The following is a 22,580-nucleotide window of genomic DNA, read 5'->3' on the forward strand; positions in this document are numbered from 1 at the left end:
GCTTCCAGTTGGCTGCAAAGCCTCCTAGTGAAAATCCTAGATGTATATCATGGGCAATGACTTCTGATCCAGTTATGGCCTGAATCAAAGTATACATCATGATCAATGAGGATTCAAAGTAGGTCTTAAATTTCTTTTGTAAAATTTTTCACATACTTTACTGGCAAGTTCATGTTATGTTCCAAACTTTGCACTGGGACTTACCACCAGGGGTAGTACTAATCCACAAAATTTCAGGCTCCTGAGAGATGTTGTCAGGCTGCAGCACCTGGACAAAATGGCCATTTTAGGTTGCACAGAGCATGGTACTCAGAGGTGACCTCCATTCAACTGCCTCTAGCTCTGCAACCAATGGAACATAAGAACATAAGAAACTGCCATACTGGGTCAGACCAAGGGTCCATCAAGCCCAGCATCCTGTTTCCAACAGTGGCCAATCCAGGCCATAAGAACCTGGCAAGTACTCAGACTTACTTGGAGACTTACTTGGAGATTCAGGTGAAAAATTTAGTATGGTTTTCTTTGAGAACCTAGAGACCATCCGTACAAATCTTGATCGATTTGGAGGAGATTGAGCATGGACTCCTGGTCCACTTGATATGGAATGGTCCTAATTTGAATATTGTAGTTACCCCTGACATCTAGGGGACTGGTGTTGCACACTGCTGAAGTAGAGGGATGTGTCAATTTCATGAACGGTAAAGAATTGTTAGGAGCAATGACTAATTAATGAGACCAGTGTGATTAACATGGTCATTTCGGTCTGTTATGAATGCAACTGCTTTAAATAACTGAGTTTATGTTTATTGTATTTGGAGTAGGATATTTGTCTTCTCTTTCATTTTTTCAGCAACAAACCTGACCTCTGTACCCTTACATACAAGTTTTTTCAAGTTCATACATAAAAATGTTAGTGTAAAAAATTAATAATTCTAAAAAAAAATGAAAAACATATCTATAATTGTGGTCTTTATTTCTAACTAGGTCTTTTTTTTATCACAGGATATTTTGTAATTTGCATATTTATCATATTTTCCATCTTTTTTTTCTCTGTAGGGCTGAAGAGAGAAAAAACCTTTTGGGTTTTTTTCGGAGTCTATCCTCCTTTGCAGAATGGTGTAACTGTCGTCATCGTACCTTCCTTCATTTTAAGGTAGGGTTTAAATGGGCAGTCTAAGAGCATCTCTTTCTCTGCTTATTCATTTTTTGGAATAGGTTGATGTAGTTTAATATTTAGGTTTGCAACAGTTATATACTATTACTCAGGGTAAATGCTTATTTTCCATAGTGTTTTTTCAGATGACTATTTATACTGTTGAGTAGATTGTAATGGTTAGTGTACATGGATCCTCTGTTTGCTTTTGGATTTCCGTTTTGCAATTGTACCTTTGAAGATTTCCATCCTTGCTCATCATCATGGTTTATTTATGATGCGTGGCATTATTACATCAGCTTTATAAAATCTTAGCAAGGATACTGTACCAAGTTGATATGGTTATAAGAATGAAACGGATGTTCTTTGCTGTAGACCTGGTTTGACTATTTTCCTTTCTACTTCCAGTTTCAAAAGCTAGCTGTCACAGTGTTACACATAGGAATTTAGAAAACAAAGTGAAGTAAGCTGTGTGCTCATTCACCTTCCAATCTCTAGAATGTTTTTATGTTTGTGGATTTTTCACTGATGGACTATATTAAAAGATGTATATTAGCCTTTGATAGGATACATGGTTATATATATATATATATATACAATATTTCATATTTGGGTTAGAAATTTCAAACAGTTAGAGTTCAAAAAGGCAGGATTTATTTTTACACTGTTTGACTGCTTTTTCACCGATGTAAGGTAAAAAACTATTGGATTGATTTTATTTTTCTCAAACCTGCTTGAAAAGTAGAGAACATTATCTACCAAGCATCAGTGAAGAAGTTTAAATGTCTTTTTATCCTATTTTTTGAAGGAAAAGAAACATGAGATTGCTATGTTTCTATATGTATTTCTCCATTTTTGTTTGGTGTTGTATCAGTACCAGATTGTCAGGGCTTGTCGGGGGGAGGAATAGGAGGATATGAGGATTTTCCCGTAGATAAGCAGCCTGAATTAGCCATGCTGTCTGAGACATCCTCCATGCCACTAGGTGGCGGAGCTCTCAAAGATCACTGAACTTTGTCAGTGAGGCGTTCCTGCTTGTATCTTCCCGCGTTTCCCCGAGTCTCCTCAGTCCACTTTTTTCCACGTGACTGAGTGCACGCGGGGCTCTTCTTCTCTCTCAAGAGACAGCGTTTCTGTGAGGAAAAAATCCCCCCCCCCCTCCCAAACACCGACGAACTCACGATGCCTCGACCACCAGGCTTCAAGTTCTGTAGCTGTGGCAAGATCATGTCTGCCACTGATGAGCACGATCGGTGTTACATTTGTCTGGGTCCAGACCTCGACCAGCCAAATTGCAGGGACTGCGGCCGCATGTCCCCTTGGGCCCAGCGGCAGAGTGCTGCCCATATTGCCCAACTCTGTGGAGCGGTGTCAGGTTCCTATGCCCCTTCAGAGGTGTCCACTAGATCCTCTCCAGGACCCCACTGGAAATCAAAAACGCCCTCACATCATAGGCCCACCTCCGCGGACTTTCCTGGCCCATCGGAACCAGTGCTGAAGCAAACCCTTGTCTCATCGAGGAACGGCGTGGGAGATGTGCCATCTGTGCTGGTTAAGCAATTGACGTCAAAAGCGTCAACATGCCAAAAGAGCACCGGCGCACTGAAGCCTCGAAACAGCACCGATGCATCGGTGTCGAAGGCAAGGCCCACCAACTCCAGCACATCTCCCTGCAACTCATCACATTCAGGCAGCTTCAAAATTGACACAGTCAATAAAGACAGCTTCCAGGTCACCGAAGAAACACCTCGGGTCATAAACAACGCAGGGAGCCTTCACCTCTCCTAGTCGTCGATTTCAGAAGGAGATCTCTCTTCTTCCAGGATCTCCGGCAGTCCCTCGTCTTCATCAGGCGTATTCTCTGGCCTCTCTATGGCCTCACGCCACCGAAGTGGATCAGGCCTACAAGACCCACTATTTGAGAAGGACAGGTGCCTCTCTGTGGATGTCACTCAACCAAGGGCCCTGTCAGCAACATCCTGAGGGCAGCAATACCCCCCAGGGGCGTTCCAACTCTACCACGGCCTCCCCCTTCGACAGGCTTAACCTCCCAGGCCATGTCGCAAATCACCATGATCCTGATTCAATTTCTCACTTCAATTGAGCAGCATGGTCAACAGCCACCGGAAATGCCAGTTGAGGCTCCACTTTCACCACGGGGCAGCCCAGGCCCGGGACTTTCTCCCGTTGATGAACTTCAGCAGCCGTCTCCTCCTGTAGAGGGCTCCCCCCAGCCATCCTCCTCTCTGGGCTCCTCCACAGGATACCCATCAGATCCTGCGGAAATTCCACCTGAGCCCGTTTCTCCCCCGGAGGATCTCTCCTACTTGAAATTCTTGAAGAAAGTGGGCCAACGCCTGAATATAGAGACGAGAAAGGTCCCGGACCCTAAGCAGATGATGGGAATCTTGAAAATCTTCGACACTCCTGCTGAACCCATGGCGTTACCTTCACATGCTGTCTTAGATTCCGTAATGACCAAAGCATGGGACTCCCCCTACTTGGGTCAACCCACTTTCCGAAAGACAGATCTTAAATACTGCATGCGGGAGTCACTTTTTATTCAATGGTCCTGCTCCCTCATGCATCCATCGTCGTGGAATCTGCAATGCAGAGGGCGAAGAAATCTAGGCTCCACTCAAATACCCCACTGGGTAAGAACTGTAAATATCTTGACGACTTCGGCAAGAAAACATTTCAATCTGGAATATTAAACACGAAGATACAACATCACTAGTTCTATGTGACGCAGTACCTGCATGAATGCCTCCAATCCCTAAAGCCCCCTGCTATAAACTCATCCCCGGACGATCGACCACCACAGGAGTTCCATGACATGGAGGAGGGCCTGCATCACTTGCTTCGCTCCATATACGAGGCATTTGATACGTCAGCAAAGGCTACCGCCAATGCCATTGTAGCGCGCCGCCTAGCATGGCTACGAACAAGTGCCAACAGAGATAACATTCATGAAAAGCTCTCAGATCTTCCTTGACGTCCAGACAACCTTTTCGGCAATAAGCTGACTGAAACAGTGGCAGAACTCAAGGAGAAAAGGTGGCTGTCCTGCCATTGACCGCCCCTCCTGAAGGCTCTTCATCCAGGCACCCCTTTTCCTCATATTGAAAGACATCCTACCCTCGTATATAGACATCATATATAGACATCCAACCGAGTCGCCAGTAGCCCTTCCAGCAGCAGGGCCCATGCCAGCGCCCTCGCCCACCTCAGCAACCTAGACACTCTGCGGGCCCCCATCCCCCAAAAGCCCCGCAGGGTTTTTAGGAGCTGTGTCCCCACCGCTACTGCCATCTGTAGTAGGGGGCAGACTGTCCCAGTTTCTACCAGCCTGGGACAGCATAATGTCCAACCACTGGGTCCTAAACATCATACGGAATGGATATTCCCTCAACTTTCTCTCTCTCCCAGCCTTCACATACCTGGTCCACCAGAAACATCACAATGCACACTGCGGACCTCTACTTCAAGAGATCAACCATCTTCTCGAACATCGGCGCATTCGAGAGCTGCCCCTCTCGCAGCTCCAACAAGGTTTCTATTCTCAATGCTTCCTCATTCCCAAGAAGTCCAGTGGCCTCCGGCCCATTCTGGACCTCTGCTCTCTTGATATTTACAGAGGGAAAAATTCAAGATGACATCCCTCAAATCCATCCTCCCTTTTCTTCAACCCAGAGATTGGATGTGCTCACTGGATTTGAAGGATGCATATGCTCACATACCAATGCACCCTACATCCTGGTGATTCATCTGTTTCATCGAGAATGGCCAGCACTTCCAATACAAGGTTCTCCCGTTCGGCCTCTCCTCTGCCCCCAGAGTCTTCACAAAATGCCTAGCAGTAGCGGTGGCGCACCTCCACCAACAGGGCATTCAGATATTTCCTTACCTGGACGACTGGCTGATTGTGGCCCCCAACCAGTCCACTCTCCGAGACAACCTTATCCAGACAATCTCTTGCCCGGACAATCTAGGCCTCCTCATGAACTACAAAAAGTCAAATCTGCAACCTACTCAAATCTTAACAGTTCATAGGGGCTCATGTCGACACCATTCAAGACAGAGCCTTCCTCCCGAGGCCCCGGGAGCTTGATCTGACAACACTTGCAGGTCGCCTCCACAAAAACACAACTGCCCCAGCCCGCCAAATCCTCACCATTCTAGGACACATGGCAGCATCCATCTATGTCGTACCTCATATGCGACTGCATATGTGATGATTGCAATGGGGCCTGAAAACCGAGTGGAGTCAATTCTTCAGCCCCCTCTCCACCCCAATCATACTAACGTCCAGCATGAAGAGAGACCTGCAGTGGTGGCACTAGAGACTGGATTGCCTCTTCGACCCCCTTGTCATCATACGGTCCTCACCAAGGATGTTTCCACCACAGGTTGGGGAGCCCACCTTACACATCTTCAGACCCAAGGGCTGTGGTCCAAATGGGAACAATCACAACAAATAAATCTCCTGGAACTCCGAGCCATTCGAAATGCCCTCCGGGCTTTCAAGCAGACCCTCCATGGGCAAACTGTCATGATCCACAGAGACAACCAAGTCGCCATGTTTTACATAAACAAGGAAGGGAAGGTCAGGTTCCTGGAGCCTTTGCAGTGAAGGCCGTACAGATCCTGGAATGGGCGAACAGCAGAGCCATCCTTTAGGCCACCTACCTGCCCGGAATAAACAACTCCAGAGCAGACAAACTGAGCAGAACCTTTCATCCCCACTGGCGGGAACTCCAGGATGTAGCCAATCACATTTTCTCCACGTGGGGTCTTCCCCAGATCGACCTCTTCGCAACATAACTCAACAGAAAGGTTGACCTCTTTTGCTCGGTGTACCCCAGTGCACACTGGCTGGCACAGGACGCGTTCCTCATAAGTTGGATGGAGGGCTTGCTTTACGCTTTCCCTCTGATACTTCTCATCTCCTGCACGATCCAGAGGTGCATAGTGGACGAAGCAGACTTAATACTCATCGCCCCAGCATGGGCACGGCAGCCATGGTACAGCTACCTAATCAGAATGTCCATACCCCAAACAATTCCCCTGGGCAACAGCCTACATCTGCTCACCCAAGAAGGGGGATCTCTGCTTCATCTACTTCATTCATCTCTGAATCTCACTGCGTGGAGATTGAAAGGCCTGTATTCCAACACCTGAACATTTCTCCTCATCTTCAGGATATTGTGGTCTCCTCCAGAAAACCCTTGACTAGACTCAATTACCAGCGGAAATGGACACATTATGCTTCCTGGTGCTTAGCCAATGGAACAGATCCGCTCACCTGCCCTCCAGAACGTCTCCTGGATTATCTCCATCTACTTTACCAGGAAGAGATCACCACGGCCTCAGTTCGAGTGCACCTCAGTGCTATAGCTGCTTACCACACTCCTCTCAACGAGGAACCTATATCTTGTCATCCACTTGTCTCCAGATTTATGAAAAGAGTCCTGCGTCTCCGGCCCCCGGTTTGGAAGCCTCCAGTACCGTGGGACATAAAAATAGTGTTGGAACAACTCATGCTTCCACCATTTGAACCAGTGGACACTTGTCATCCCAGGTTCCTCTCCTGGAAAGTGCTATTCTTAGCTGCTCTCTCCTTCGCAAGGCGTATCAGCGAGCTACAAGCCTTAGTTCACTACCCGCCCTACCTAGGGTTTTACCATGACAAGGTTACGCTGCAGACACATCCCAACTTCCTACCAAAGGTGGTTTCCGCTTTTCACATAAACCAAACCATTTCTCTCCTGACCTTCTACCCAAAACCTCATGCAAATGAGGTCGAGCAAAGACTCCACACATTAGATTGCAAAAAGAGTGGAGGAGTAGCCTAGTGGTTAGAGCAGTGGGCTACAAACCAGGAGACCAGGGTTCGAGTCTCACTGTCGCTCCTTGTGACCTTGGGCAAGTCACTTTACCCTCCATTGCCTCAGGTACAAACTTAGATTGTAAGCCCTCTGGGGATAGGGGATAGGGAAATACCTACAGTACCTGAATGTAATCCACTTTGAAGTGCTGAAAAAAGTGCGAAAAGTGGAATATAAATAAATAAATAAATAAACATGCACTCACTTATAATAAACAGTGTACTCCTGCTGAACACAGAGCCTCTCAGCTTTTTCTCTCCTTCAATCCGAATGCCCCAGGACTGCCTGTATCCAAGAGAACATTATCGTCCTGGATCTCCAACTGCATTCAGTTTTGCTACAAAAAACGTTCAGAGACCCTGTCTGCCATACCCAAGGCGCACCAGGTCCATGCTATGGCTGCTTCAATAACCCATTTCCATGACATGTCTCTTCTGGACATTTGTAAGGCAGCCACCTGGTCCTCACTGCATACGTTCACGTCTCACTACTATTTAGACAAGCAAACTGCGGACGATGCACGCATGGGGCGGACCACCCTCAAGTCGGGCACATTTTGAGCACAACGACATCAAAACATAAGAACTGTCCGCCTCCTGTTTTACCATATTGAGCGCACTTCCTTCTGTGCATCATAGGCACATGATATCGACCTTTGCGCTCAATACTCAGCTGGGAACTCCCAGACAGCATGGATAATTCATGCTGCTTATCTACGGGAAAAGAGCAAGTTTGCTTACCGTAAATGGTGTTTTCCATAAATAGCAGATGAATTAGCCATGCTGACCTGCCCGCCTCCCTGGACAGTTCCGGTATTGCATCTCGTCTTGCTTGGTTATGGACTGAGGAGACTCTGAGAAACGCGGGAAGATACAAGCAGGAACGCCTCACTGACAGAGTTCAGTGATCTTTGAGAGCTCCGCCACCTAGTGGCACGGAGGATGTCCCAGTCAGCATGGCTAATTCATCTGCTATCTACGGAAAACACCATTTATGGTAAGCAAACTTGCTCTTCTGACAAGGTGTTTTTTTTTGGTTTTTTTTTTCAAATCTGCGCATACGAATGAACTCTGGACTTGCTTCTTGGGCTCTCAGCTTAGTCATAATCTTCCCTGACTGGAACTACAATACTTTAAACCTTTCTTTACAGCTCCCAAAGTTTCTACCTCATTTATAATGCTTTCCCCATTTCTGTCTAGCTCAGCCATTTCATTTTCAATGCATAACTAGGGTCCACAGACTGTGGCTCTCTTAGGAACCCAGTAGATGTGCCTCATGAGTCTGGAGACTAGGTATCACTGTTGCACAATGGCTAGGATGTTTTTGCCCTCAAGGATTATTAATTCTGTCTCTACAATATCCTTGGACCAGACAATTTGAGGAACAGAAGCCAGGTTTGGGAATGAAATCCATGTCTTCTGCATGGTAATGCACAGCAGTACAAATGAGCCATTAGGCTAGTCCAAGTATATTGTTAATTGAAGTAATAAAAAAGAAAAAAAAATCTGATTTCCTATAGAAGTCCTCCTAGACCTATGACTATGATAAATCTACTGCAACTCTATCATATTAGTTTCAAAGCTGTTCATTTTTTTTTAATTAAAGGAAATTTTATTTAATTTTTTAAAATATATTTTAGCCTACTCCCTAGGGCTTCCAGCTCAGTTATAATTAGCCCCTATTAAACTATTTTTTATTTTTATTTTTTTTATTTATCTGATTTTTATATTTGGCTTTTCGGTACTTTAAAGCAGATTACATTCAGCTCCATAAGCCTTCACATGCAACTGACCAGGGATTTCCCCCTATTATATATTTTATTGTATTTTTGATGTGAAATCTGCTTAGAGTTTTTTGAAATTGTGGAATATCAAATTTAATAAATAAATTAATTTTATAATTATCTCCCCTAACTATCTAGCCCAGTCATTGCAGGAACAGACCTTGACAAGGGACCCAATATATGCTCAGAGTCTGGCTAGTATGTGTTGCCATTGTTTGATGGCCAAGATTTCCTCTCCCTGAGGCTGTGAACACTGCTTCCACAGCTTCTCCAACCCTGGCTGGCAAAAAGTGACATTTAACAGTGCATTTATTTGCCTCCATCAGCTTCACAGTTGGATTTTCTGTTTTTGTTGTGAAGTAAAGATCTTTTTAAGCAAAGCTGGTGCCATCAGAATGCATAAGAAACATTTGCCAGCTAAACCATATTTAATTTTGATCTCAGATGTGAATAGTATAAAGATGCTCAAATAAAAACCTTTGGTTGTATTCATAATGACATTCTTATATGTAAAAAATTGAGATATCAGTATAGTACTGTTGATGGTTCATGGTGATAGATAGCAATTGAGCTTGACGCATTAACTACTATTGTAAAAGACTTGTGCTTAAAATGGAGATAACATGTAAGAATTGTGTTTTCTGACCTATCAACTAAACCAGCAGAGACTAGAAAAGCAAATGATTCAACCTTAGCACCAACTACTTTCACTGAAGTAAGCACTGAATTGGGGCTTTAATAAGGCAGGGTTTTTTTTCCCAAGTAATTTTTAAAACAATTTAGTGCTATATATTTTTCAGACTTGACAGAGCAAGGCTTTGATATTTTATCAAATTGTTGATAAAGTGGATTGTTGTGATTTGCAGTGGCTAGATATGTGCCAGATACTTTCCATTATAATTTTATCACTAGTGACATTTGTTGATATTAATTGTTTGTAATGAGCTCTGTGATTACTGCTTGCTGTCTCCTCCATTTCTGATTCAACTCTGGAAGAGGTGAACTTTGGAATATAAGTTGGATCTTCTATTCAACAGACTACTCCATTAGAAGCTGGTGCCTTTGTGATGGCTTATATAATAACATAATGATACCAAGCAAGGTTTCCTTGTACATTTATTTTTCAGTTCATTCAAAATGTATACATTAGGTGAGACAGCTACAACAGACAATTATATAAAGTATATTCAAAGTTAACTGGCTCAGGCAAAGCTTGTGTTTAAAGCAATTTTTACATTTTGTTTGAAAGAATGAAAATATGCTATTTACAGAACAATGTTTCTTTAATTTGCTTGTCTATACACACACTTCAATTGTTAGTAGCTGTTTTGTAAATAAAATGTGATCAGAGGGTTCTGATTTTTTATTTGTTTTACTAACACAAAGGCTACTATTATCCCCTTTAACCTCTTAAAATATAATAAGACTTTAGCATGCAAAGGAATTTTAATGTGCAAAGAATATGAATAAGAGAGAAAAAATATAATTTTGCTTAGCTTATGTTTTTATGTTATGTTTGTGTTGGTCAATATTAAATCTCTGAAGGCTGTGAAACCTTTTAAAGGACCAACAAGAAAGATGATGTAATACATGAGCTAAGAGACCTTACAGTCCTCCTCCTTGAGGTTAACATGTGATAAAGAAGAGGAAAAACAGGTTTAATAAATTGTGTGAATTATCAGTACGCATTAAGCAAGGGTTACCATGATCATTATATTTAGTGGCTTAAAATTTTAGATTTGAGAATCATTAGAGTAATTCTAAAATTATATTGGCCTATTTAGACTTGCTTTTCCTGTTTACTGTAATTTATGCAAATATAAACTGATAGCTTACTGGTATTCACATCAAAATGAAGAGGTTATTGAGTATTTTGGAAATTGTAATTATTTGAAGGATATTGTTATGTGTTGTGTGGGTGTTCTCTCTATGCACAACAGCTTTGTATTTTGCAAAGATGCTTTATCTACTTGAGTACTGTATGCACCCTGTAATTGTGGTTCACTGTTAAAAATACGCCCCAGTGGGCAACTTTTTCAAGCAGGTAAAACTATTTGGATACTTTCCCAAAATCACTGGATTTCTTTCCATTCTTATTTCATCCATATGTCCTCGAACATATCGCGTGTTGTTAGATTTGCAGAACGTATCATCAGTGATCGAAGTTATGTTGTTGGACTGAAAACAGAATAGTTCTTAATTAGTAAGCATCTTAAAACATTGTGAGCTACAAATTATAGTTAAATGACGTTTGGATCTTCGATTGATAAGTCCTGTGGGAGGGCAAGCTCATTTTGTGGAGTTTTCCTTTAACATTTCTGCCAGTACACACAACGCACGTAGTTTGCGTCTTCATTGAAGGAGTTGCAAAGTATGCACGGAGATTTAAGATTACAATCTCTGTGCATACTTTTCTTCCACCAGCCTGTCTGTGTCCCTTTTTGTGTGTAGGAGAAAGTATACACATACTTTTACCCGTAGACAGAGGGTGTCATAATCAAAATACTTTTTTGGTCTGGCTAAATATGCCTATATACCTGTGTAAAAAGCTTTGATTATTGTCCTCATAATTTCCATATAAGAAATATGTGTAGAATCTATCTAATTTTTTATAAACACCTTAGATGCAGGGAATCAAGCCGAATCTGCAACTTGATTTTTTTTACTGAACTGAATCAGAACCCGAACCATTATTTGAAAATCTCTGTTAAACCTGAATCAGAACAGACTTGCAAAAAAAAAAAAAAAAAAAAAAATATATATATATATGTTACAGCTTCAGAATAAATGTTTGACTAAAAAACATAATTAGGTACATCGACTGGCTCCAGAATTAGAATGAATCAGAATGAGCACATAAAACCAATATCTAGGAGGGACTGCATTTTGGGTTTATCTAGGGCAGGGAAGAATTAAAAAAAGAAAAGGGAGCTCTTCTAGAAAGGGTAATATTGTGAGCGGTGGAGTGGGTTAGTGATCCTAGATCACTGAGACTGAGAGACCTCCTAAAGATTACCGAGGAATAGCATGTAACACGGTGTTGAGTGGTATGAGATTGAGCAAGAGCCTGAATGTGTGAGAATAAGGGGGATCCTATTATACAGAGTTGGATAAAATACGGCCTGCAGGAGCTTTAACCTGCAGCTGACTTGTCACATCGTGGTGCGAGCATTTCAGTTCTGGCTGGAAGTGACATTATTCACCGGTCAGACCTTCTTTGGGACCCCCAGCTCTTCAGTTGTCCAGCTTTTCAGGGGAACATTCCCTCCCCACTTCTCAGACTTCCAGGGGGACTCCTCTGAGCCGTCACTTCCCCCTCCTACCCAAATGGGATCCCTAGTGTGGCTTTCAGGGTAGAATGCTTGCCCACCCCTGCTACTGTGCCTTGTATTTAAATTTTCTCATGTAAAATGTAACTGGACTGGTTGGCTCATGTTTGCCGAACCTTTATTGATCTGAACCAAAATAAAATCAGAACAACTTTGAACCAAAAAATGTAATGATTTAACTGCCTACTTAAGTGCTTGACTATGAGGAGTAGTTCGTATACATCATTTATCTTTCTGTTAAAGTATTATTTCAAAAATAGAAGTCAGCTGTCCTGAAATGTTTTGCTACAGGAATATAATTTGTATTTTATAGTACCTTTACCCTTTGGAGGTTAAACTGACTTTTTAGTAAAATTATTTTGTGTATAATTTTTTATTAGTAAAGGTTGCTGTGTTACCAGCTTTCTTCTGATTCTCTTCTAAGTACTATTTAAGTACATCTTATGAAAAACAAGCCCTCTTATAGGATCCATTTAATGAGTCACGTAAATACAAAGGTAATTTTTTATAGCTTTTTTTTTTAACCTTTAAAGTGTATGTGGTAAAACATAGTTATCGCTTTGCAACTGTACCTAAGAAGTAACAGACTTCTTAGGTACATATTTTTATTGTACCTTTGTATATAATTAACCTTATTTACACTGTACACTTGTATATAATTAACCTCCACTATCTCTCTTTATTCTTCCAACCCCAGTTCATTAGCCCCTGTTAATTGTAACTGCTTCTCTTCATCACATTTATTTATGTTCTTGGTTGTATTTTTCGCACCCCTGTTCTTTGTAAACCGACATGATGTGAACGATTTCATGAATGCCGGTATAAAAAAACCTTAAATAAATAAAATAAATAAGTACAGTTATTAAGTGATGTTTGAAGCACATGTTGATGATAATGCAAAAAACCTAGCCATCCTATAGTCTTGAAATAAATTAAACCAGTGATACTGTAACTATGAAATGGAATATTGCAGAATTATTTTTATTAGTAATTTTTCTATTTTAATTCCCCCCCCCCCCCAAGATGGCATGCCTGGGCACCATATGTATCCTTGTTGGCTAGGAAGGCTGGAAGCAAATCTTGTCTTAAACTTACCTTCAGCACTCTGCCTTCACCTTACAGGAATTCCTGTAGTAATGGCAGCCATTTTCCCTCCCTCCCTTGATCCCAGCTGACCCTTTCACATGAGTGATCTGAAGTAGACTCTTATTTATTTATTTATTTATTAAATTTATTCTTTATTAACTTTTCAAATTATCTCAAGATAATTCTCTTGACAGTAAATCAAATGTATACAACATAAATTTCATATAAAATTAAAGGAAATACCACAGTCTAAGTATACATTAACAAGTCCACAATGAGAGATCCAAGTGGTCACATCTATCTTAAACATACACAAATAGAATCATAGCATCGGCAGGAGTTATATATATTATGTGGGGTGGAACAAATTCAGACTTAATTAGGCATCGGAGCTAAGTTATAAGGGATCACACATGCTGTAATTCAGACTTATCGGACAAAAACTGTTAATTGTGATGGTAAGAAAAAGAGAAACGATTTATCTTTAAACTTAATTAGACATCTACAGGGAAATCTTAACGTAAAAGATGCCCCCATTTGTATGACCTGAGGTCTTAACAATAAGAATTTTCTCCTTTTCTGCGTAGATTTGGAAACGTCTGGAAATATCCTCACTTGCATTCCATAAATGTTTCTAGTCGATGTTTAAAGAAAAACTTCAAAATCCATTCTTTGTCCATCTCCAGTGCAAAATTAACTATTAAAGTAGCCGGCTCTGCTTGGGCTTCGTCAGATAACTCCAGAAGATCCATAACATTTAAACCAATTACACCAGTTTTAACCTCCCCTGATTCCCTCAGGGGGTCAATAGTCACACCAGAGGCTTCTCTTTTTAAGTTATCCCTCACTGGGGCATAAAATTACATGAGTAAGCGGTGGAATTTGATCCGAAGATACTTTCAAAATTTCCTGAAGATATTTGCTAAACATGTCTTTTGGCAATATATAGGGAAAGTTGGGGAAATTAATTATTCGAAGATTCTTATTTTTTAGTAAATTCTCCATGTTTTCAATTTTATTTAGCAAAGCCAGATTATCTTTTACCAAGAGCTCATGCTTATTTTTCACAGAGTTAAGTAATATCTTCTTCTCAATATCTTGACTATGGATAAACCTTCACAGTATTTTCCAGCGATTTGATTCGCGCCTCATGTTCTTCCATTTTAAGTGTAAGTGGCTCAGTCTGTTTAATCATCAAGTTACCTAGCCCAACAATAGCTTCCTATAAAGATTCTAAAGTTATTTGATCTGGTCTTTGTGGGCAAAAAGAGGAAGTTATCAAACTTATCTGCTGTGGTGTGGTTGTGATCCCCGGTAAACTCTGCTCCGTTTCACCTCTGTCTGGGCTGCCAAGGAGTGCTTCATACCCTTCAGGCGGTTCTTCCATGCCGCTTTCTCCCGAAAGGAGTCTCCCTGTTTGGCTTTCTCCGCTAGCACTTTCGGCATGCAGAGCTTCCGGGTCTCCATCCGGGGCTCGCAGCAGCGCAGGATTCCTCGGCACCTCCCTCACCATCGGGGATAACGTGGTCTCAGAGTCCGGCAGGGAACACACCTCCTCACTTTCTGTTCCCTGCTCCCATGTCTCCTCTCCCGATGTTGCAGCTCCTCGAAGAACGTGGGCGTCCATCGGGCCCGTTCTTGGCGTCTCAGGGGGAGCCCCTGGGAGAGCTTTTTCCCGAGCTCGCCTCTTCCTGGCCGAATGGGGCATTTCAAATAGGAAATTCTTTAAGGAAAATCTCAAGGTAAGAGCACCACGCTCACGGTGCAAACACTCCATCGCCATCTTGGATCCTCCCTGGCGTGGACTCTTATTTTTGTGTTGCATCGCACAGTACTGCAGTCTGAGTCATGGGGCCAGCTTCCAATGAGAATTCGTAAAACATCACAGAATCACATGAAACTAATATATACTATTCAAGACTAAGATATTTGAATATTATTCTTTGAGACTTAACTTGCTACTGAGAAGATTCCCATGAATGACAAATTTTGAACATAATTGAGGTAAACTGTAATATACAGTATGCATATATAATATACAGCTTAATGTATGCTGCTTGTTTGTACAAGAGCTCAGAATGCAAAATACTGTTTAGTCTATGTATTGTTGCCATGCTTCGTTTATGCCACAAGGTCCAAAGTTATTAATTTTATCCACATCACAGCACCAGTCATACTACTATTCGTTTCGTTTCCCGTTGATACCAGGGCTGAATTAGCCATGCTATCATGGGAACTTTCCATCAGGGCCTGGGAGGCAGAGCTTGTCAAGCAGAGGGCAGAGTTTTGTTTCCTCTGCGGCTTTGCGTGTGTTCCTGCGCAGGAAGTAACAGATTCTCCTCAGTCTGTTTCTTTCCGCACGTGGGATCGCACGCGGAGCTCATCTCTCCTCAGGATGTCAAAAAAACAGGGTCGTCCCTCTGGATTTAAACCTTGCCCGTGCGGTAGAATCATGTCCGTCACAACACATCCAGGCCGACTGTGACAAGTGTGGCCGGATGTCTCCGAGGGCCCGAAGGTAGAGGGCCCAGAAGATTCAAGACCTCCAACTGGCGGTAGGTAGCTCCTATGCCCCCCCTCCGAATCCCATTCCTCGCCGGGGCCGACTAAAATATCTGCCCCAGCAGCGAGACGAGCGTCCTCTTTAGATTCTAAGCTCTCCAGGCTTGGAGAGTCTTCGGAAAGAGGAAGTGATTCGGTCGTAGCTTCACACCTGATGGGAAGCGGCTCCCAGGGATCTGGCCCGCTGACACAGGTGCACGGCGCTGGCAGAAAACGGCGCTGGGAACATTTGCTGCGTCGATTGATGTCGGCGCACGAGTGGCATAGATCGAAGCATCACCCGACGCCGATGCATGCTTTGGTGAAGTGGACGCAAGTGCCATCGGCGCCGGAGCGCACGGCGAAGCCAACGCAACGTGCATCGACAACAGAGCACGACTCGAGGCCGAAGCAGTTGGCGTCGAACCCGAAGCAGCCTGCTTCGACATCGGAGCAACCTGCTTTGGGAGAACAACGACCAGTGGCGGCAACGAAGCAAAAGGAGTCGAGGCAAGAACAACCGGCGCCGACAGGAGTACAATCGACGCCGACACCAACTTACTCACAGCCTTCGATGCAACCGAAGCATCTATCGGCGCCTTCAACGCCGCAGTCAACGCCACGGACACATAAGTCGACGCATAAGTGTAAGAAGCGGCATTCCTCCAGACACTCAACGTCTTTGGACTCAACACCACAACGAAAAAGACACAAGGCGTACCGCCCAAGGGAACACGGCCCCTCTTAAAAAAAAAAAAAAAAAAAAAAAAAGATAGGGACCGTAGTCAACTTCAATCCAAAAATAAAATGTCGGATAGGGATTATTCAGAGTCTACTTCATCACCTCATGCCAGGACCTCAAGACATTCCACTATATTGGGGAGGGATGTGGTCAGCATTTCATCTTCCAGACCATATTCTTCTGTGTCTTCACGTTCATCTGTAGAGAGTAATGTACGTCCAAGGCATGAACACGCCAAATCTCTATCCGGAACCGATAAGCCACAGGATAAGGATGATCAGGTTCCAGGACCCAGTGCATTACCAGTAAGGCCTGATTCACATGAGACCCCAGCCCCTCCAGCTGTGGTCCCACGTCCGAGGATGCATCCAATGGCGAAACAGGCTTTCTCTCACTTATCTGAGGCTTTATCAGGCTTCTTTGACTCTCTTCAATCTTCCTTTCAGTTACCTGATGCTTCCTCACCTAGTTCTCATGAAACACAAGGTCAAGAAGAGAATCCGTCACAACCAGAGCCTTCGCCAACACCGTTGGTACATGACATGCGTGTCCCGAACATCCATCACCAGGAGCTTCTCCATCGTCTCACTCAACAATCTCTTCCTCAACAGGTTACCCTTCAGATCCCCCGGATCAACCACAGGAGCCTTATTCTCCTCCTGAGGATCTATCGTATCCTAAGTTCTTAGATAAACTTGGCACCATCCTTCATTTAGAAGTGCAAAAGTTACCTGACCCAAGATCGGAAACACTTGGTCTCCTAAAAGTCTTTGAGACCCCGGGGGGACCCAGCATTACTTCCCCCACAGGAGGTACTAGACACGGTACTTAAGAAGTCATGGGAAACCCCACATACTCTGTCTGAGGTTTCGTGGAAGACCGATCTAAAATTCCGCATGTCAAAAGTATCTTATTATACAGTGCTGCAACTTCCACATACATCCATTGTGGTGGAATCTTCGATGCAACGCTCAAAGAGATCAAAGTCTCACACCTCTTATCCTCCTGGAAAGGTTAATCGTACCCTAGATGAATTTGGCCGAAAAATTTAGCAGAATTCTATGCTAGCAGCACAAATATACACCCACCAATTCTACATGGTTCAATACATGTACGAATGTGTTCAGGCGACAAAAGGTCTGCTTTCTTCCACAGCACAACCAATTCCTCAACCCATCCAAGACATGGAGGAAAGTTCCAGACAACTCCTGCGGGCCGTTTATGAAGGCTTTGAAACCTCTTTGAGGGCTTCCGCTACGGGGCTGTCAGCTCGATGGTTAGCCTGGCTCAGAGCTAGTGCTATTAGGGAAGACCTTCACGACAAGCTTGCGAATTTGCCCTGTAAAGGGAACAACCACTTTGGAGAACGATTCCAGACGACTGTCGCCCAACTGAAGGAGCAGGCTGTAGCAGTACAGTCGTTAACCACACCATCGCCATTTACCTCTTCACGCTGATACTTTGGAAACAATCGTCGCCAACCCTTTGCTAGACGGCCATATCGTTCTTTTCAACCTTATCGGCAACTGTCATACCCTCAATATCAAAGACAACAGACGCCTCAACAACCATCACAAAATAGAAGAGGGAAACTGAGGGCCCAACGGCAGCAGACACAGCAACCAGCGGCCCCGATAAAATCCACTCAGTCTTTTTGAACCCTCAGCCACCACTACTACAGCAAGTACCCCCGAGCAGACTTCAACAATGCCTACCGGCATGGGAATCAATCACTTCAGACCAATAGGTTCTAGAGATAATAAAAAAGGGTACCAACTCCAGTTTACCACAAAACCCCTTCTCCCTCATGTACAACATCAGTCGATGCGAAAGAATCATCCTCAACTCAGCCAAGAGGTCTCCATACTTCTACAGCAGCAAGCAATCCGAGTTGTACCATACACAACCCTGAACACAGGGTTTTACTCCCCATATTTCCTCATTCCAAAGAAATTGGGAGGACTTCGTCCAATCCTGGATTTCCGGGACTTGAACAAATATCTGGTCAAGGAGAAGTTCAAAATGGTGTCCCTAAAGTCCATTCTTCCTCTGCTACAACCAAATGATTGGATGTGCTCAATAGACTTGAAGGATGCCTATACACATATTCCCATCCACCTATCCTCATGGCAGTACCTCTGCTTTCAATACAAGCAACAACATTACCAATACAAAGTTCTCCCCTTTGACTCTCGGCAGTGCCCAGAGTCTTTACCAAGTGTATGGTAGTAGTGGTGGCTCACTTACGTCAGAAAGGGATGACAATCTTTCCATATCTGGATGACTGGCTCATAGTAGCATCGAGCCCACAAATATTGATACAGCACCTTCAACAGTTGAAAGAGCGTCTGAACGCTCTGGGTCTAATAATCAATTATCACAAATCGAACTTGAAACCCACTCAAATTCTTCAATTCATTGGTGCTCGACTAGACATGATATGCCACAGAGCATTTCTACCGGAAGACAGAAAACTCGAAATGTGTCGCCTCCTCTGAATTCTTCTCCACACACAAAAACTGACGGCATGTCAGATACTAACGGTGTTGGGTCATATGGCGGCAGCAGCCATTTTCACTGTTCCCAATACCAGACTTCACATGCGTCTTCTATAATGGTGGTTGAAGTGACAATGGAATCAATACTTGCAACCATTGCACAACCGCCTAATACTCACTGCGGAAATGGCACAGGACATCAGTTGGTAGCTCAAGAAATCCACCCTTTCCAAGGGAGCATTGTTCAACCCACCTCCTCACAATGCAGTCCTAACCACAGATGCATCTCGCAAAGGATGGGGAGCCCATCTAGACCTTCTGGAAACTCAAGGTCTATGGTCTTCGTCCGAACAACACTTACAAATCAACCTGTTGGAGCTTCGGGCGATCAGAAATGCCCTTCAAGCATTCCAGTCCCATCTACTGGGTCGCAGAGTGATGGTCTACACGGACAACCAAGTGGCGATGTTTTACGTAAACAAACAAGAGGATCCGGTTCATGGTCCCTTTGTCAGGAAGCCCTGCTGATCTTCCAATTAGCACATCAACATTCCATTCATCTGCCAGCAATGTACTTACCAGGAATTGCAAATTCCAGAGTGGGCAGATTAAGTCGGGTATTTTATCCTCATGAATGGACTCTCAACACAGATGTAGTTCAAAGTCTTTTTCGAAAATGGGGGACTCCGACAATAGATCTCTTTGCAACAGAGGGGAACACTCAACTTCCTCGTTTCTGCTCACTGTGGCCAACTCCCAACAGAATAGCACAAGATGCATTCCTAATTCAGTGGCACGAAAGCCTGATGTACGCTTTCCCTCCAATTCCGCTCATCACAAGAACTATTCAAAAGTGTATAACAGACCGGGCACAATTAATCCTTATAGCATCTGTGTGGCCCAGGCAACCATGGTACAGTTATCTACTTCGCCTTTCCATAATAGACCCAATTCGTCTGCGAATCGGTCAGATCTCCTAATCCCACAACAAGGTACGCTTCTTCACCCACTTCACGCCTCTCTTCACTTGACAGCGTGGAGATTGAGCAGCTCCTGCTAGAAGAGCAAGGCATTTCTGCAACAGCCCAGCAAGTATTGTTGGAATCTAGGAAACAGTCAACTAGGCGCAATTATGGATTCAAGTGGAAACGTTATACCAATTGGTGCACATCTAACAAAATTCCCCACTTGGACTGTTCCCTGCAGCTACTGCTGGACTACCTTTATACCTTATATGCTTCGGGTCTCGCAGTCACCTTGATTAGAGTTCATCTGAGTGCAATTGCAGCTTACCATAGACCATACCAAAATCAGCCTATCTCCACTCACCCATTGGTGTCTTGTTTAATCAAAGGTCTCGCGCACCTTCGTCCGCCCATTGCTAAACCACTAGTGCCGTGGAACCTGAACGTAGTATTAGAACAACTAATGTTGCCACCATTTGAGCCCATGGACTCTGCTCACATAAAATACTTAACCTGGAAAGTAGTATTCTTAACAGCAGTTACTTCTGCAGGAAGAGTCAGTGAATTGCAAGCCTTAATTCACTATGCTCCATATCTACAGTTTCTCTACCAAAAAGCAGTTCTTCGAACTCACCGAACTTTCCTTCCAAAAGTAGTATTGCCCTTCCATTTAAATCAAACAATAGAATTGCCAACATTCTTTCCCAAGCCTCATTCCAACGACAGGGAATGTATGATACATACGCTGGACTGCAAAAGGGCATTAGCGTATTACAAACAAAGAACACAATCTGCTCAACAGGCTTCTCAACTTTTTGTTTCCTTTAACCCTAACGCACCAGGTCTACCGGTGACCAAACGAACAATATCTAGTTGGATAGCGCAATGTATAACTTTTTGCTATGCTAAACAAGGTAAAACTCTACTGAAGTTTCCAAACGCTCATCAAGTGTGAGCTATGGCAACATCCATAGTACATCTTCGCCACGTCTCTCCAATAGACATCTGTAAAGCGGCTACGTGGTCATCTCTTCATACCTTCACTTCCCGTTATTGTTTAGACCAACAATCAATGACTGATGCAAACGTCGGTCAAGCTGTACTGCAATCCTTCTCAGTGTAAAAAAAAAAAAAAAGGAACAAAAGAGGACATACAACTATGCAGTGCAACAAAGGGCCGACTACCACTTCCAAAATCACGCTAAAAAAAAAATAAAAAATGAAAATGACTCAAATACGATAGCGTGATAGGGAGCTTTAGACTCCCATGACAGCATGGCTAATTCAGCCCTGCTATCAATGGGAAAAAGCAAGTTTGCTTACCGTAAACGGTGTTTCCGTAGATAGCAGGATGAATTAGCCATGCTGACCCGCCCTCCTCCCTGTTAGTCGATCATTTCTCTTATATCCATATGCCTACGCTTAATTACAGACTGAGGAGAATCTGTTACTTCCTGCGCGGAACACACGCGCAGCCGCAGAGGAAACAAAACTCTGACCTCTGCTTGACAAGCTCTGCCTCCCGGGCCCTGATGGACAGTTCCCATGACAGCGTGGCTAATTCATCCTGCTATCTACGGAAACACCGTTTACGGTAAGCAAACTTGCTTTTTTTGTCTTGCATAACTTTTCATGTTATAGAAATCTAACTTTTAGAATACACACAAAGTAATAAAAGCAGGAAAAAAGAAAGCAGGCATCAAGATGTGGCAGATGTAAAAATATTTAGAGAATAATTTTCAAATATCCTGCATAACTTAGTTTGCAAAAATACGCATAAATCTGCTTTGAAAATTATCCCAGCAAATCTACGTTGTACAAGTTACACCTGCTGTTTGGTGCACCCAGATATTTTCTGACAATTTGGGGTAGACTTTAAAAGAAGCTTGCGGGCGTACATGTGTGTGCGCTACCTGGCACGCACACATGGACGCCCAATTTTATAACATGCGTGCATGTTATAAAATAGGGGGTCGGCGCATGCAAGGGGGTGCACGCTAGTGAGCTAGTACGCTAGTATACTAGTACGCTAACAGTATGAATGGTGCTGTGATGTGGATAAAAATAATACCAATAAACTAAAAAAAAAATTCATAATTAGAATTAAGATAGTTATGGCTAAGTGTTAATGATCACCAGAAAACTGCCCAACCAATCGGATTCCAGTAAACAGAGTGTGAACACAATAACAGCTATTAGTTTATTGGTTATGAATTATCAAACCTTTATCACCAATGATAGACAAAAATGTCATTTTAGCTTTGTAGGACCGACATAAGCTAAGCCCAAACACATCACTGAGGGGCCGATGTAATAAGGTGTGCTGAAGCTGCCGCGGGTTTGTGCATTGGATGTATGTGCATTTTCCCACGCAAAGCCCTATACGGGTGTGTAATAAGGGTTTTGTGCGAGGGGGAAAAAAGCACGTACGAACGTACTTACTCACCCGCGGTTCTTCCTGCGCAAATGCATGCTAACGGCATGCAAAGGAGGCAATTAGCTAATCACGGGGCAATGCAGGGAGCTGCACTAATGCTAGTGAGGTTTTTTTTTACCACCATGGTCAGGGCATGAGTTAAGTGACAGTGCCGACTC

General features: G+C 43.3%; 2 protein-coding genes across 2 annotated transcripts in view; one reads left to right on the forward strand and one right to left on the reverse strand.

Moving 5' to 3' along the window:
* CENPP (centromere protein P) overlaps positions 1 to 22,580 on the forward strand; it is a 685,914-nt gene that overhangs the window by 74,759 nt on the left and 588,575 nt on the right. Inside the window, exon 6 of the mRNA XM_029599391.1 lies at positions 1,057 to 1,153. Within this exon, the coding sequence (XP_029455251.1) occupies positions 1,057 to 1,153 (97 nt within the window). The remainder of the gene's footprint in view (positions 1 to 1,056; positions 1,154 to 22,580) is intronic.
* Positions 9,923 to 22,580, reverse strand: part of OGN (osteoglycin) — a 75,310-nt gene continuing 62,652 nt past the window's right edge. Inside the window, exon 7 of the mRNA XM_029599390.1 lies at positions 9,923 to 11,002. Coding sequence (XP_029455250.1) covers positions 10,832 to 11,002 — 171 coding nt within the window. The 3' untranslated portion in view covers positions 9,923 to 10,831. The remainder of the gene's footprint in view (positions 11,003 to 22,580) is intronic.

Source organism: Rhinatrema bivittatum, chromosome 4, assembly GCF_901001135.1.
Source record: "Rhinatrema bivittatum chromosome 4, aRhiBiv1.1, whole genome shotgun sequence".
In the NCBI taxonomy this organism is placed as follows: domain Eukaryota; kingdom Metazoa; phylum Chordata; class Amphibia; order Gymnophiona; family Rhinatrematidae; genus Rhinatrema; species Rhinatrema bivittatum.